The following is a 17,879-nucleotide window of genomic DNA, read 5'->3' as shown; positions in this document are numbered from 1 at the left end:
GTCTGCTGTCTTTTCCTCTCAGGATGTGTGGGGTCTGAACGTGATGACCCCCTGTGTTGAGTATTAAGCAGACCAGAGGTCATTCCTGTCAGTGCCGGTTTTGATATACAACCTTCACTGGCTCCCACACACTTGGAGGGTTGTGAAACTTTGCTTGTGTTTCCTCTGCTGAGTGTCCAGTTTGTGGTGGGTGTGGCAGAGAGGAGAGTATGATATGATTCAGGGAGAGGGGGTGAGGGTACTGAAATCCTGCAGCTGGAGTCTGAAATGGCTGAAGGCCCAGAACCAGGTCCGGAACCAGGCCCAATAGAACCAGGCTCAAAACCAGACTAGGACTTGACTTGGATAGTGGCACAAGTCCAGCTATACCCTCTCAGGATGAAACTGACAAATGTACGTGCCTGTGTCTGAAGTTTCATGGTTTTAATACGTTTCACGTTTCCCTATAACTGTTTGTGTGCGTCTGTTTTTGTGTGTGTGTTGTGTTGTTTTCTGGAATATAGACAGTTGAGGTAAGAGTCTGATGCTGTGTAAAAAACAGCCAGACAGCTGTAGGCTGTTGAAGTCTGTGATGGGGGGAGGGGGAGTGGGGGGGCGATTGGGAGTTCAACAATGCAGCCACTTCATGTGTTTTTAAAAAAGCGAACTGGCTGATGTTCTCCCAGATTGCAAGAGCTGCGTTCACAGGCATCGTGAATCAGTGGCGTGTTGTCACAAAGTCTATGAGGCATTACAATTGGATCTAATGTGACTAACTCAATTCAGATGTGGCTTTTTTTACACAGTGGATTCCCTGGGGGCTTCCTCCCAGTGTTAAAACCTCCAGCCGGGACTCTAAATCTTTGTAATTAATATATTTGGCCATGTGTTCACTCACTGTGTAGATTGGATTTTGATATCCAGTGTTATATCTAGGCCACTCTGATGACAGTTACTCAATTGGGTCTGTTTAAAGTCAGTTTTTATGCATCCTTTCTTTGCAATATTGCTTGTTGATATGGAATGGTTATGATATTTACCCATAGTGTAAACTAGGGATACAAGGGTTTTTGTAGCAAAAAGATTGTCACCTTTTTTTGCACAAAAACCAACCTTCACCAGGTCTGCCTTAAAGTTTTTTAAAGACTGGGCCTTCAACTCACCAAACCAATCAAAGTGATTGATGATGTCACAGTTCCTTCACAGTATTCCTGAGAAAACAAGCCATTATTTGAGGGCAGAGTTGCTCCGTGTTTATGAGAGCCCTGGTTAAGCCTGTGTCGTTGTCCCCCCCCCCCCTCTTACCGGCCCCCCAACCCCCTCTCCACCCAGACGGAGCGAGCCCACATCCAGACCTCACTCGTGGCACTCCACCAAGCTTGGCGAGGGCCAGACAGAGACCAGCATGACGCAGATCTCACAGGGCAGCATGGGTGCGCCCTGGCACCAGGCCTATCATTCCAGGTTGGTTACAAATCTCTCTCTCTCTCTCTCTCTCTCTCTCTCTCTCTCTCTCTCTCTCTCTCTCTCTCTCTCTCTCTCTCTCTCTCTCTCTCTCTCTCTCTCTTTCTCTCCCTCCCACCCCTCTCTCTCTCTCTGCTCCCATGTGTGTAGATGCCGAGAGCCGGACTGCCTGACCCTGACCCTGACCTGCACAGAGACACAGAGATCACCTACCACAAGAACATAGCACTTGTCAATATTTTGCCATTTAGTCTCAGCCCAGTTTTATGCAAATTTCGAACGGATGTCCATGCACATCAGAGTCAAAGTGATCAGTCACCGATGCAGTCCGCCACGGAGGGCCATTCCTATTGACACCCTCTCAGCACTGTGGTTCCCATGACGACCCCCCCTCCCCCTCCCGTCTGAGTGTATCTCTTGGCCGTCCAATGTCGTGGCATCCTTGGCTGTTCTTCAGAGAGAAAGAGAAAGAGGGAGGGGGGGAGGGAGGGGAGGGGGGGGGGGGGCACATTGCGGCCCCTTTTCCAGAGTAGGAGCAGTAATTGAGTTCAGCACGGTTGAGGGAGCCACGCCATAAGAGCGATTGTGCTGATCGCAAGCCTGTGACGTTGCAACATTAATTACTGCAGCAGAAATACCAGCAGGCCCCAACCATCCCCCTAACTACCACACACACACTAAGACATTGAGGCGTAGACACACACTAACGTACGGAGGCCCGCGCACACACGCATGCACACATACCTCTCTCCACCTCATCTCTCTCTTCTCCCCCACGCGCACTGACACACTCAAGTATTAAAACACACACACACTCCCTGCCACCGTCCCTGCTGCACCTACATATCCATACAAGGACAGAGGGCCCAGGGCCCAGCTGAGTTCCGTCTGTGTTGTCAGACTTTCAGAAGGAGAGATGGGGCTGGCAGGCAGGCTGACAGACAGGCAGACAGACAGGCAGACAGACAGGCAGACAGACGGACAAGAAGGCAGACAGACAGACAGACAGACAGACAGACAGACAGACAGACAGGCAGACAGACAGACAAGCAGGCAGGCAGGCAGACAGACGGACAAGCAGGCAAGCCGACAGACAGGCAAGCCGACAGGCAGACAGACAGACAGGCAGACAGACAGACAGACAGGCAGGCAGGCAGGCAGGCAGACGGACAAGCAGGCAAGCCGACAGGCAGACAGGCAGACAGACAGGCAGGCCGACAGACAGGCAAGCCGACAGACAGGCAGACAGACAGACAGACAGACAGGCAGACAGACAGGCAGACAGACCGGCAGACAGGCAGACCGGCAGACAGGTAGGCAGGCAGGCAGACAGGCAGATAGACAGGCAGATAGACAGGCAGACAGACAGACAGACAGATATAGATAGATAGACAGACAGGCAGGACGGCCTTCAGTTATGTGCACTTCCTACCAGTGTACAAAGTTGGCCTATCATGACACCCTTAGTATGTAAAGTTGCCCAATTTAATGGTAGTTCCCTATTATTTTATGATGATTTCATTGACTAACTTTGACACACTGTAGATGTTCTCACTGTCGGCTTTGTTTTATGGTGCTGGTTTATGGTCCAGCATTCATTGGACTATCATTGAACCTATCGATCGATCTCTTTGAAGTGAGATGTGAGATGTGAAAAGTGTTTGCTTTTGAAGTGAAGTCTTTGTTTGCAGATTCTTGTTTAAAACTGATCGTGGAACTTCCTGTGAAATATCTTTCAAGGTCCTAACAACCTGTGAAGACAAAATTGTAAACCTTCAGCAAACACCATTGCTTTCTCAGCAAACGAAACCATTACCTCATCGAATGGTTAAATATTATATATTTTTATCTACTTCTTTGGTTAAAGTCTATTTCCCATAGTGACAGTGCCCATTTCTGCTTTACTCGTCCCCGATACCGGCAGTGTACTGCCTTGCTTTGTATTACATGTACACCTGAGTGTATTTGTTCTGTGTCCAATTGGAGCAAGATTCCACTGTAGCTAGCTGATGTTCTTTCCTCTGCTGTGCGCACGTAGCACATCTACCACAGATCTGTCCAGCTACGAGACGGGTTACCTGAGGAAGAGTCCCGACCAGTACAGCTCAAGAGGCAGTATGGAGAGTCTGGACCACCCCCACCCGGCCTACAGCTCCTGCCACCAGCTCTCCACCTCCAAGTCGTCCAACAGCATCGACCATTTGCACAGCAAACGGGACTCTGCCTACAGCTCCTTCTCCACCAGCTCCAGCATCCCAGAGTACCTGGCGGCGGCCCCTTCCTTCAGCAAGGAGCGCTCCTACTCCATGGAGACGGTGCCGCAGAGGGGCGGGGCCGGCGGCGCCGGGGGCGGAGCCGAGGGCATGCAGCAGGCGGACATCCGCTACGTGCGCACCATCTACGACCCCCAGCAGGGTGTGTCCCAGGAGCACGAGGTCAGCTCCGCTTCCGCCGCGTTGCTACGCAACAGCGAAGCCAGAGGAGGGGGCGGAGCATCCCGAGCCAATCACCGGGGGAGCAGCAGCAGTAGCAGCAGCAGCGGCGGCAGTAGCGCGGGCGGGGGTAACCCCGCCTCCAACCGCCACAGCGTGGGGCCCATCTGGGGCCAGGCCTCCAGCCGTAGCTCCTACGAGAGCCTGAAGGGGGCGCCGGCCCCGCCCACGCGCAGCGACAGCTACGCGGCCATAAGGAATCACGAGAGGCCCAACTCGTGGTCCAGCCTGGAGCAGGCGAGGTCCCAGAGAGCCCTGCAGAAGGGCTCCTGGCACCACTCCAGCGGCTCCGTGGCTTCTGGGAAGGGCTCGTACGGAGCCGAGGGCCAGCTCCACACCGTCATCGAGAAGAGCCCCGAAAGCAGCCCCACCACCAAGCCCAAACAGGGGGGCTTCCCTTCCCAGCCCGCCGTCCAGTCCGGCCGCTTCATGCTGCCCACGGGCATCTACCCCGTGCCCCTGCCCGAGCCCCACTTTGCCCAGATGCCCACCTCATGCCCTAGCTCCAGTAGTGTGTACCCAGCTCTGGCTAAGGAGAGAGGGCAACACCCTCAGGGGCCGCTGGGGGTCAGCATGGACGAGGTGGCTCTGGAGAACGGATACCAAAGCATCCCTCCTCCCCCTTACTCCCACTCCCACTCCGCCTCCAGCCAGCTGCACAACTTCCCCCAGCCCAGGCCTCCGGCCCAGCAATCCCTCGACGAGTCCCAGACCAAGTGCGCTCTCTACAGGTCTCACTTGAAACCCGGAGGGGCCGAGAGCCAGGCGCAATTCCCTAGACAGAACCACGAGGGTCCAGCACAAGGCCAGGGCTACAGGCCTTGCTCTGCCCAGTCCATAGGCCAGGAGAGGAGGGACCCCTACACCCCTGTCCAGCCCAGGGCAGAGAAGCCCAGGTACTGCCAGAGCCCAGAGAAGCTGGAGCCCCACGTTCACGCCAGGGAGGAAGCCCAGCTCAGACACCCCGCTCCTCCCAGTGCCCACCCAGAACCGGCGCCCATGCCCGGCAGCAGAGTGGCTCAGGGGCAGGTGGCTCAGGCCCCCCGAGGTGATGACACCGGCGTCCCCCCCGTCCAGGTCAGCGCCCACCTCCGACACCACAGTGACTCCAGCGCCTTCCAGCAGCCGAAGGAGCACCCTCTGACCCGTCTCGAGAACGCCCTGGCGGAAGTGCAGCGCTGTGCCAGCCCCGAGAGCTCCAGCAGCCAGGGGAGCGCGCAGGCCACCCGGAGCCTCTCCGTCCTCGAAAAGGTCAATCGCTTCGAGCGTCGCGAGCAGGGCAAGCAGCGCAGCCACAGTGCCAGCCACACCAACCTGGGGCCTCCGAGGCCGACCCAGCCCCATGAGCGCAACAGGAGTGCCCTCTCTAGCACGGAGGACCTGCGCCTCATGCTGGAGAGAAGCAACAGCCCCGGCGCCTACAGATCACTCAGCTCCAGCTCCTACGGGTCCAGCATCACGGCCCAGGAGGATCACGTGACCCAGCGGCGAGGGAGCACCGACCAACCCCAGCACAGGTACACGAAAGCAACCGATGAATATGTCTTGTTTGTTGTTTTCCAAAATGGATTTCCACCTGTATTTCCAGAGCTTTGAGGAAAAAGTTTGCGGTTCAAATACCATTTTATTTCTGTTTGTCAATTGACCTGTGTTGTTCTCAGGAGCATTCCGGATGTGGGTTTAGCACTGCAGAGGAGCAAGAGCACTTTCCACCTGGGGGGGGATGAGAACATCCGGGGGGCGGAGCTGCCATGGAGGGAGGAGTTCACCTGGAGGGAGGGGATTCAGGACCTCCTCGGCTCCATCCACGAAACGTCCTACAACCGCTCGTACCGGGACACCCTCAAAGACGCCCAGTCTAAGGTGCTCTGCTCCACTTCCTTCAGACGCAGGGACCTCAATGTCTCTGTCTCATCCAGCAACCCCCCCCCCGCCGGTTCCCGCCAAGCAATTATCCCTGGAGAGGAGAGGCCCCAAGACCAGCCCTAAGCCTGCCGTCTCAGTCCCACCCCTAGTCCTGGCCCAAACCCACACCACCTCCCCAGTGCAAGGGCCGGCCACCTCCCCTCACACCCCCAAAGAGAGGCACGCGGTCACCCCGGAGGTGAGGGGCATCAGTCCCCCACAGCTCCCCAGCATCCCGCCGGTAGGCCTCCCCTCCAGGATCGGGGGCCGCAAACGGCTCACCATGGAGCAGAAGAAGCGCTCCTACTCCGAGCCGGAGAACATGCACGAGGTGGGCCTATCGGACGCGGAGGGCTTCGCCTCCTCCCGGAAAGGGGACACGCAGCACTTCCTGTTCTCGGAGACCAGCGTGGCCGACCGCCGGAGGATGTTTGAGATGGCGGCCAGTCGTAGCATGGACCCCCAAGCTGGCACGTCGCGGCCGGACTTACGGCAGCTGCAGCAGGACGCGCTGGCCGACTACGTGCAGAGGAAGAGAGGCTGGCGACCCGAGGGACGCCACCATCGCCCTCGGAGCGCCTACCTCCAGCCCGGGGCCTCCTCTGCTGCTGCCGACACCCGGAGCCTGTCCTCCACCTCCAGCCTGATGTCTCTGCAGGAGCCAGATTCAGACAGCTTCTTTGGGGGAGACCGCCTCTGCTCTACCCTGCCCCCTGGCCTGCAGGGATTCTCCTACCCTGGCAGGAGCTACGCCGGACCACAGGCCCATCCGGACCCCGCCCCCTCTAGACAAAACATCCAAGCCTTAGCCTCTGGCCCGGCCTCAGTTCAAGCACCTGATTCAGGCCAGGCCTTAGGCCCTCTCCGGAGCCTGGGGCTGTCCTTGCAGCATAATGGGCCCTTTGTGCGGGCAGCTCCAGCCCACAGCTCAGGGAAGTCAGCCTCCGCTGAGGACCTGCTGGAAAGCTCCGAGGAGAGACCGGCCCCCCAGCACTACAGATCCCGCTCCTCTCCGTCTGTAGAACGTTCCAACCAGGTAACACAGACTCTACTAGTGTGTATTTTCACTTTATACTTGACTTTTCTCCATATATACCTCTCTCTTTCTCTTGTTTAATGCCCCTTGAAAAAAGAAACAGAGCTGGAATGAGCAAACGCCAACTTAGGCCTCATTATTGTTTACTTTGCCATTTGGTGGCCACTGTTGGTGTCATATCAGGTATGTGGTCTTGGTGTAAGATTGTAAATGAACAGTAAATACACTGTATGTCCAGAGGGACCTTTGTGTTGACCCCTGACCCCTGTCAGCGTTTTTGCCTCTACTTAGGGATGGATGGCTGCAGGCAGCCCTTACCCACTGTCCCACAGGAAATACCTAGAATCCTCTGACTTCCTGTGTGGTGCCAGTGAGCCTTCCCCTGGAATCAGGGCGCTGTCAGATCAGAGTGATAAACTTGATGGGACTCAACGGCTAGATAACTGTTGCTAGTGGGAAGGGCTGGTGGGGACAGAACAGACACTTATCCTCCCCCCTACACCACTCCTTCCCAAAACCAGTTAGAACTCTCGCATAAACACGGACATACATAGGAATGCTTGCCCCTGCTCCCTCACCACTCTGGTATGAAGAAACGGTTATCCAGTGAGGGGCTTCCGTTGGAGGCTTTCAAACACCAACGTCTATATAGCTTTGGTGTTTGTCTCTTTTAGAAAAGTTTGGGTATTTTCAAGGTTGTTTTATGGATGTGGGCAGTGGAATAAGGGAGTCTCTATTCAATATGGACTCTGAGTGAGGTGGTAGACCCACCTTGGCTCGGGGGGTTTCCAGAAGGTAGCAGGTGACTCCATCCGATCTAGCACAGGCGACGTTGGCCAGCGGATCCCACGGCTCCCATGAGAAGAGCAGTCAGCTGACCTAGGGTCATAGGGCACTCGGTGATCTCACTTGGAGAGGTCTTGTGACTGCCTCACAGGCATTCTTACAGCACATACCAGGAGGGGAGATAATGCCGTGATTCACGAGCTCTGACGCCAAACCCCAGCCACAAATGACCACACCGTGGAGGTATTCCAGCCCTAGAGAGATCTCTAGTGCTGGAGGTAACTTCATGATCGTGAAAGGACCGGCGAGGTCATTATGGCTGGGGATATGAACACTCATTCTGCCTGCTGATACACAGCGCAGTGTCATAACCTTCATCTCCAATAGACCTCAAATAGAAGTCAATACCTCTCTGTTAACCTGAACGATCTGCCAACATGTCCCACAGAACAATAAACCCACGTTGAAAAATGTTTTTCTTACATTTTGGGTTTGAAAAGAAATAAAACGTTCTGAAACACCAGACCCCTAGTTCTGATGCCCCACCCCCCGGCCCTAATATTCCAGCAATTTTGTGTTCCAGGACGTCCTGTCCGGAGAACTTAAGATGTTTGGGATCTTCTCCACGGAGCCTGGACTGGTCGCCCTCTCATCTGCCAGGTATGTGTTGCTCCTCCAGTTCTCCTTCTCTCGTCTTCATCAACACCCTGCATCATCGAGCATTGCTTTCTCCTTTTAGTTGCTCCCGGTAGATTCCAGCTTAATCTCTCTTTTTTTTCCTCCACGAAACACTTCCTTCATGATGGGAACTCAATTTTGTTTTTGAAAAAGAGACTTGACTTTTAAGGCAATATTTCCCTGGTGCCTTCCTTAATAGGTCAGTGGTGGTAGTCGACTTGACATTGCTCCCTGTTGCTCCCTGCTATTTTTGAATTGTGTTGTAGAGCAGCTCTTTGGAATCACTGGCCACAAAAACTCCCTGACATAAAAAAAAAAACAGAAACCATTTCCAAATGCTAAATGTTCAACTCGCTGTGTGTGTGTGTGTGTCCCAGGTCTGCGGAGGGCCAGAGGCAAGGGTGCGTGTCCATGTCCCAGCAGCGCATGGAGCGCTACCTGCTCAACCAGGGCCCGTCTCAGAGCAACACCCCCGTGATAAGGAGGGAGAGGCAGAGGAGCGCCGACCGCCAGAGGGCTCAAAGCGCCTCGGGCCTGGCCGCCTCCGTGGGCCTCCCCTGCCCCTTCTCCCCACCCGGCACCTCCGCCAGCGTGGACTGGCAGGCCAGCGAGAGGCTGAGCCAGGCTAACCTCGATGCGATTGCCTTCCCCTGCTTGCCTCAGGATGGCACCGCCGCCACCAGCCCAGAGAGCCAGAGGGGCGGAGAGTCCGGAAGCAGCACTGCCAGCCCAGCAGCCGAAGGGAGACGAGGGTCACGGGGAGATCTGACCAGACAGATCTCCAGTGACACCAGCACGTCGGAGGAGACGCTGAAGGACTTCTGCCTCGAGACGCCCGTCCCACCGCCAAAGACCACCCCGCCCCCGTCCCCGCCCCCACCCCCACCTCACAGGACGGGAAGTAGGAAGCCTCTCCCTCCCCTCGAGGCCTCCTTCAGCCGACCCGATCAGAACCCCTTCGCCCGGACGAGCCTCCCCTCCCTGCGGATCTCCGAGTCCGGCCTCCAGGCGGCCTCTCCCCCCGCCTTCACGGGCGAAGACTACGACGAGGTGTTCCTCGAGGAGCCGCCGCCCCCCTCCCCGCCTCCTCCCCCACTGCCGCTCAGAGAGACCGACATCACGGAGGACTTCCCCCCGCCGCCACCCGCTGAGATAGCCCCGCCTCCCCCGCCAGTCTGGGAGGAAGAGGCGTGGCATGAGCGACAGGACAACTTCAGGTATGTCGGTTTATGGCTCTCCACACCGCCGGGGCTCAGTGTCTGAAAATAAACTGAAGTTGAATCTGTCAGAGGAAGTGTTTTGAAAGGGAAATATACTTGAGATTTGAACAGGCGGACATTCCACTCTCCTTCTTTTACTGTTTGTGTGTTTTATCCATGCAGCTCCGAGGAGCGGTATATCCTGGGTTCAGAGAGAAGTCAGGAGGCAGGGCATTCCCCTCACGTAGCACCCACCCCCCCTTTACCTACCCCTCCCGTGCGCAGTCTCACACCAGAGCCAGAGCCCCAGGCCCCCAACAGCCTCCAGCAGGAGGACCCTAGCAATGTGGCCTGCGAGGCCCAAGAAAGCCTGGGACTGGAGTCCCAGCTGCTGTCCAGGAGAGAGAGGTCTGCTGAGGAGCAGAGAGTGGAGGCCCTGGCCAGGCAACTGGTGTCCAGGGACAGGTCCCTCTCCCCTCTCCTGGATGCCTGGGCGGGGAAGAACACCCTGGACCTGATGGAGGACATCTTCCCCAATCACACGGGCGGGTGGGAGCCATGGCAACGTAGGGGGAGCAGCTGGTTGGAGGACAGGTGAGTGAGGCGGGGCGTGACAAGCCAAGGTGTCGTCTGGTTACTGCTGAGGCAATCTGGGAATAAGTACATGTAGGGTTTTCAGTTTGTGTTACAGAACTGTATGATCAGTCTTAAAAATAGATCAGACGTCAATGAACACACAAAGAGCTTTTGTTGAATCTAATTACATAATGGACCATAATATCACTCACCTCCTATGCCTCTGGTGTTTAGATCATTACAGCAGTGGAGTGGTTTCTATAAGAACTTTGAAATAGAACCAACAAAGCTCCATGTTGTGTTTTAATTGATAATAAGCTCCTACCATTTCTATTCATGGTGAATTTTGAATTGAAAAAATATATAATTCAAGGGGGGAAAGATTTCCAAACATCAAAAGTAATCCAATGTTGTGTATTTGGTTTTCCCTGAGTGTGTTTCGATTTCATGACATTAATATGTTATGTTTGCTACATAATTATTTTTGAAATACAAACAGGCAAAAAAACGAATCTGCCAACATCAGATTATCAGCCTTTGGCAACATTGCCATCTACTGGCATGATTGAACATAGCATGTTACGGTTATGTCTAAATTTTCTTCCACTTTTTAAAGTATTTTAAATATTCGTAGCTGAAGGAAACTTAATTATTTGTTTAGATGGATAACAGGAGTTTTCGTAGGTGTTTTTTCTTGTCTCGTTTCAAGGTTTTAGGTTGGTTCAGGTGCAGTTCTATGGGTTTATGTGAAGCTCCATGTGACATTGCTTTAACACAGGCCTAAACTAATACAAATGTATAATGTTATAAATATTTCATACTTGATAACATGCTCATATACAAGAAACTTTTAACATAAAACATTTTTTTTTATTCAAAAAAGTATTGAGTATTGTGAGTTTGGGTAGTTTCTAGGGATACCAAGGAGCCACATTGGTGTAGGGGTGTGACAGGTTATAAATCCAGTTGACTAACAGTGGATGATCCACGGTTCTGTTATGTCTTGGGATTAGCCGGAGTGTGATTATGTATGGCCTGATTCTCCTGTGGAATGCAGTTCTCAGCATTCTGCCTGTCCCACAAAATAGGCCAGTCATGAAACAAAACAAGTCTGTGCACATTCCTGATAGTAGGGTGGTGATTTGTGTTTGCATGTGAATGTGCGTAAGTATGTGTGTGTGAGTGACAAATCAATACCTCCCAGTGGGAAACAAATGACGTTCACCCTTAACAAATGGTTTCTTTTCATTCCGCGAGTTCACCCTATCTGTTGTTGCGTCTGTAACAAGGAGTTCTTTTGTGACTGAAATGTGTTGCGATCATTAGTTGTGTCTCAGAGATCGACGGGTGTGTCTCATATTTGTGCTCTGACAGGAAACAAGATGGCTGTTGCTCTGCTGGGCAGGTGCCAGTCCCGGAGCGAGAGATGGAAACAGACCTGGATGAGGAGGAGGCAGACCTCAACCAGAAGAAGGTCCGCACCTGTTCTTGTCCTCCCTCTCTATCTCCACCTTCCTTCATCATGATTTTAAAATATTTCTCCAGAGTTTTTTGGGGGGGTTTTCAGAAAGACTGAAGATTTCATAACTATAAGCTCGACAGTTTCATTCGGGATAGTGACAACTTGTTGTGGTGCGAAAGACAGAAACACACCTCTAGATGGACGGCCTTTTGCTACCTGTGGTGTCTGAACCTGTAATTGTGCTCATAATGGTCCTCCGGCCCTGTAGGTGGAGCTGTTGCAAGCGCTGGCACTGAGCGTGGCAGTGCTGCGCGGCGAGAGGCAGGAACTGGGCGAGGAGCAGGCGCGCTACCGAATCCTCGGCAGTGACATGGACGCCCTGATCCAGGAGCGCTGCAAGCCCAACCAACGTGACAAGTACCGCATGTTCATCGGTGACCTGGACAAGATAGTCAACCTGCTGCTGTCTCTGTGCGGGCGACTCGCCCGCATCGACAACTCCCTCTCGGCGCTCGATCGACAGGGGGAGAACGAGGACAGCTCGGAGGGGAGGGTGAGGCGCGCGCACAGACGCATACGTGGACACGCACTCTCAAACATGGTCCTCTCATAAATGACAGACGATTCAGTTAAGAAGAGGAATTCAGTTTAGGAAAGAAGGAATTCAGTCGCTCTCAGTCAACCAAGCTCATATTTACGTTTTGGGTCATTATCTGGTGAGCTCGTAGTGGTGTCTTGGGTGCACCTTAGCCTCTCAAGTCATGACAGAAGTGTTTGGTTAGTGTTAGTCATGGGGAAGTCAGTCACTTCCTTCCTCAACAGCACTGTGGATAGTGCCCGTGTAAACAGGTGTTCCTATCTCTAGATACAAGGACATCGGTCTCCGGGTAAGCGTTAGGAGGACATAGGAGGTCACTTCCCAGGTTGTGAGTCATAGGGATGGAATGGAAATGTGACCTGAACTATGACCTGAAGTTGCTTGTAGATTAAACAGTGGTGTATTATGACATATTTAGTAAAAGAGTGCCAATTACTGGCTCTATACAATGTAGGCTCAAACATAAGTTTAAATGATGTTATATTGCCACCAACAGAGGGAGCCAGGTATACACAAATGCTCATAGACTGGTTATGTTAGCATTAGCATAGCATTCCAGTGCTTACCATTGTCTGTACACCGTTTCCCAGGAGTCCTTGCAGCAGAAGCGCCAACAGCTGTGCAGTCAGCAAGAGGATGCCCGCGAGTTAAAGGAGAACCTGGACCGCAGAGAGCGTGTGGTTCTGGACATCCTGGGCGGCTACCTGAGCGGGCCGCAGCTCCGAGACTACCAGCACTTTGTCCGCATGAAACCGGCCCTCCTGATTCGCCAGCGCCACCTCGACGAGCTCATACGGCAGGGGGAGGAGCAAGTGAAAAGGCTGTCGGAAAGCCTCCCTCCAGAACACCACATCTCCCCTCCGTCTAGCACTGCCACCGGCCCTGGCCCCACCCACACAGTTCGTTCCACCACCGTGACATCACTCTGACCCACCGGTCGCAGTCAGAAAAGGATCGTACTTGATGAGAAAGATACCTCTCCGACATGATCACAAGGCTATTTAGACAAACGTACCTTAGGATAGAGAAGCCTGAAATGAAGGAAGTCACCTTGTTCACTGTACACAGACGGCAACCACAAAAGGGGAGTTGTCTCCGCAGGCTGCGGTCCATGAGTGCTGAATTGCAGATGTGCCTCTATTTATGTATTTACTACTCTTCACATATCTTTTCCCGATTTCACCTCAGCATGAATTTGTCCCAGCAGTGAGTGAAACACTGTTGAAGTGTGTTAATTTTGAGCATATTTCAAGTTTAGACACTATTAACTGTGCAAGTGTAAAAAAAAGGTGTGAGATGTTATTCACCATATACCATTTTAAAGACTACTACTGCCATTTTTTCTACAGCCTAGCACCTTTTCTTTTTTTTGCAGATTGACTACTGATTAGGACCCATTTCTTGATGCAGCAAACTAGCATACTCACTCATTATTATCCCAGACGAAGCATAAAATATTTCTACTTTCAGCACTAAAAGAATAGCTAAGAAATCATCAACAACGTATTATTTATGTACCAAGAGAACTGAGTATACTTTACATGACTGCATGTATTGATCCAACGTCTTAACATTTTGACTATTTAGAGTATAAACACAAAAAAATGAAATGTTTGAATGTTGGCTTCTTTGAGAGAAGGCAAGGAAACTTTGCTCAGCCTGATTGGACAGACTGGGGTTGTTGACTGTGCTGTCTCACTAGCACAAAGCAAAACAACAAATCACTCACATTACTATTTTCTTGCAAGTCAATGAAAACAGACACTTTGAAGCACAAATTACACAAAAAGATGTTTATGACTTGCTGTGGTATGGAGTTGAGTTTGTTGCCGTAACAGGCTGCTTCCTACACTGTTTTATGCCTACCCCCAAAAAGTATAATTGTATTATTCTGTTGAGAGCACTTTTAAAACATTTTTCCCAGACAAATATATGGATCACAGGTATATTTGTCTCATGAACTCTTCAGTAAAGGGGAAATTATAAATACTGGTGTCTGACAATTGTATCTGACTGGTGAATTTCCTCTTAACCTGATTCAATATTTGCTTTATGACACTGCGGAGAACGAGGACCATTATAAAAACATCCTCAGTTTGCAAAATAAATCTATTTTTTAAAAAGAGCCTTAGTGTAGTTTTGATGTTTTTAAATGTAATCTTAATGATTTCTGACCAACCACACAACTCAAGTCAGAATGTACCTTGAACATGATCACAGAATGAGCCTCAACCATTCTACTACTGTCTATTTATGGTTGATATCTGCACCACGTAATAGGTTCTGTGTTGTCAGGAAATATGCCATTTCTTTCCACTGAATGTACAATTCAAATGAAGCGTCTGTTCTCCAATTTAAAACAGGTGATACTATATGCAAATTATCTATACAAACTTGTGAAAAAAACTGCACAGAGTGACTTGGATTTCATACTGCTCGTCTGTGCTAGTTTGTTGCTGCAGTATTGAAGTTGGAAGACCTGTCTAGGGTTTCAAGATGGTAAGTGCTGGTAATGGACGAACTGCTACAAAGTATTATTAAGCAGGCTATGGCCTTTGGCACATTAGTAATACAATAGCTGGGTGATAGCCTAGTTAATCATTTCTATGTGTGTTATGAGATGTTGATTTGATTATGGTGACGTAACTTAATACCAATTCAAGGTCCTTAAATACATACATTTACACATACTGTAGTGTAGACTATGTAGGAGTGATGGGAAGGCGAGTGCTGACTGGGTTGACTATTCTAACAATGCGGATCTGTTACTGATGAACGAAAGTTGGTTAGCCCAGCGTTTCTTGTCTTACTTCTTTAACCTTTTAAGAAGTGCACTCTTGACATTTTGGTGACTGCAAATACCCTCCGGGGTGAGCACACACATTTTGTATTTTTTTTACTAGACTAGCTGGTGCTAGTCCATTTTCACCCTTTCAGCTCACTTTAAAGACGAGAAAAACAGGTCAAGACCATGGATATTCTTGAGGTGTTCTTGGATGATATGAAATTAGTAGCGACAGTGGGTTAAGTGCTATTGATGTAGCCTGTAGTGTGGATGAGAACTAGTGTACTAATGGATAGAATTTATTTTATACTTAGCCATCAATGAGTGAAGTAATACCTCAAAAACAAACAGCCATTCAGATACAATTAGGTGCCTTTATTCATACAGTAAGACAGGGTGACATGATGGCATGTTACCTAACTGACGCAAAGTCCTGACAGGTTTTACAACAAAATAAATACTGTATTAATTCAACCACACACACCCAGTGACAAGTACCAACATGTCCTCAAGAAGAGTAATACACCCAGAGAAGAGAAGATATGAGGGACCATACTTTCAAGCTGTTCCGTACTTTGAAGATGAGAGTGAGTGTGCCATTATCAACTCATCTCCCCCAATAAGGTTTCCTTCTCCAGCCAGGCAACTGGAAGCTCTATTGAAGAGCCGTAAAAAGCAACACAAAGGACACGTTTCCCCCGACATGCCTCATCAAGTCCCACATGGACCAGCCCAGGAGCTCCAACAACAGGCCTTTCATTTTGACCCTCCACCGGAACACCACATTCATGGCTGACAGCCAGCATGCCGAGAGGGAGAGGGGGGGAAAGAGGCTTTATCCTGGCTAAAACTTCCCTCTCTCCCACACTCCATTGTCAGTCAATGTCTGACAGTATCCCCACCAGCCTCTGAAGGCGTTTCGTACACTCCATAGCCTTGCACTGTGTGAGGTCAAATCAAGGATAGGTTAAACATTAACTGTGTTAGCCGTTTACCATGACATAACCACATTGGTGCCTGATACAGAAAGAGTGCCTGAGGACAGAGAAAAATTAAACATGGGTGCATATAAAATTTCCTGTGAGAATCAGCCAAATTATAATTTGTAAACAGTGTAAATGATATTAAGTCAGTAAGATGAAGCCGCAAACGTGACATACTTTTTAAAATACCTTTTCCCATTCCCCATTAAAACATGGCAGCTTTCCAGTTTCCATGAGAGAAGGTTAGTGAGAAGCCAATTCAGTGAAGGAGAAACCGCTCCTTAATTCTACATTTGAACCTTGAAATACGGAAAGTTCATGTAGGACTCCAGTTCATGAGCGGTCAGCACCTACTAATCAATGGAGGGAGAAATATTTGAACCACAGAAGTCAAACCGTTTCTGAGTCGTAAAACCAGTCAGGTGCAAGACCACCCAGACTCCCAGCAGAGGCCTAGGCTTGGTGGTGGGTCCAGTCACTCACTCTCATATAAAGGACTCCAAGTGGAGGCCTGTGCTTCTCGACAGAGACTTGGGCTTCAGGAAAGCAGCGATGGACGTGGATCGTTTCACAGCTCTGGAGGGGGTCGCTAGGCGCTCAACAGAGGAAAATGGAGTGGTCGGCGTGGTGAACTTTGCCCCGGTGGCGCCTCCAGCCCTTAGCGGCGCCCCCAGAAGCTGCAGCAGATCTCCCTGGGCATTGCCTCCGAGATATTGCCAGGGCTTCTTCCCGCTGGTGTCTCTCAGGGAGACGTTGGCCTTGAACTTGTGCACCAGCAGGCGGATCATCATCTTGTGGCCGTGGAGAGCAGCCAAGTGCAACGGCGTGTAGCCACACGTGGTCTTGGAGTTGATGTCAAAAGCCATCCCCATCTTATCGACGCCGTACCAGAGTGTGTTGAGGACCCTGTGGTCTCCGTGCTTGGCTACCCAGTGCAGCACGGTGTATCCCGTGACAAAGTCCCTCTTGGTGAGCAGGCTGGGCTCCTCTCTGAAGAGGGAGTAGATCTCGGTCCAGGTGCCCGCGGCTCCCCTCACAAGCCAGTCGTGCTCGTTGGACTCCAGGGGGACCAGGGCCTGCCTGTGGAAGCAGCTGCCGTCGTGGACGTTGCCGCTGGAGGAGAAGCTCTTGCCGCTGGGGGCGGGGGACGCGGCCAGGTCCCTGTGGCTGTTGGTCCGCGGGGGGGTGGAGGAGCCGGTGGAGAAGGGGTAGCGGAAGTTAAGGGAGGTGGAGAGGAGATGGAGCCTGTTGTGGCGGGCCGAGGTGCTGTCCTCCGTGAACGGCTGGTCCAGATCGGCCCCCAGGCTGCGGCACATGCGGCTGCGGAGTTTGCTCTTGAGGCGCCGGACAGATGGTCGCAGCACTGGCTCCGGCGTAATCCCGGGTTGGCCTGCCTCCGGCTCCACCTGGTCGTCATGGAGATTCCCCATGGAGTGATGCCTTGATGAAGAGGACTCCTGGTTGTCTAGATGACTGGCAGAGTGATTCCATGACGACATGGCAGAGAGATTCTGGGTGTCGAGATCACCCGTTGAGTGATGCCACGCCATGCAATTCCTCTCCGTGCGATGCATGAGAGAAAGCCTTCTGGCCTGCTCGGCGCGATGGAGCATGCTGTGAACTTTAAACCCTTGCTCACCAGAGGGACCTCTGGAGTCCAGCTCCTCATCGCTCGTCCATTCCCCGACAGACGAGCCCTGTGGCCACTCAGGGGAGCCTGTCGAGGAGGGGACAAGACTGACCCGGCTGGACGATAACCCAGTAACTGCCTGGTGGTGGATGTGATGGAGGTCCACGTACCCAGGAGCAGCAGCGGGAGGACTGTGGTAGCCTTCCTCCAGGGGCAGGCTGCTGTGACGAGGCTGAGAGCTAACCAGTGAAGCGGCTCCACTCTCCACCTCCTGTGGTCTGTGACCGGCAATGCTACCATTGCTAC

At 51.9% G+C, this 17,879-nt stretch overlaps 1 protein-coding gene across 1 annotated transcript in view; it reads left to right on the top strand.

The window, feature by feature from the left end:
• LOC136964296 (protein Shroom3-like) overlaps positions 1–14,300 on the top strand; it is a 34,955-nt gene extending 20,655 nt beyond the window's left edge. The window contains 10 exon segments of the mRNA XM_067258362.1: positions 1,312–1,443; positions 3,482–5,452; positions 5,597–5,858; positions 5,860–6,876; positions 8,246–8,322; positions 8,718–9,557; positions 9,723–10,133; positions 11,490–11,589; positions 11,846–12,130; positions 12,766–14,300. Of these exon segments, the coding sequence (XP_067114463.1) occupies positions 1,312–1,443; positions 3,482–5,452; positions 5,597–5,858; positions 5,860–6,876; positions 8,246–8,322; positions 8,718–9,557; positions 9,723–10,133; positions 11,490–11,589; positions 11,846–12,130; positions 12,766–13,104 (5,434 nt within the window). The 3' untranslated portion in view covers positions 13,105–14,300.
• The last annotated feature ends 3,579 nt before the right edge of the window (positions 14,301–17,879 follow it).

The sequence above is a fragment of the Osmerus mordax genome, chromosome 20 (assembly GCF_038355195.1).
Source record: "Osmerus mordax isolate fOsmMor3 chromosome 20, fOsmMor3.pri, whole genome shotgun sequence".
NCBI classification, from domain to species: Eukaryota; Metazoa; Chordata; class Actinopteri; order Osmeriformes; family Osmeridae; genus Osmerus; species Osmerus mordax.
This window is presented reverse-complemented; position numbering and strand designations above follow the sequence as displayed.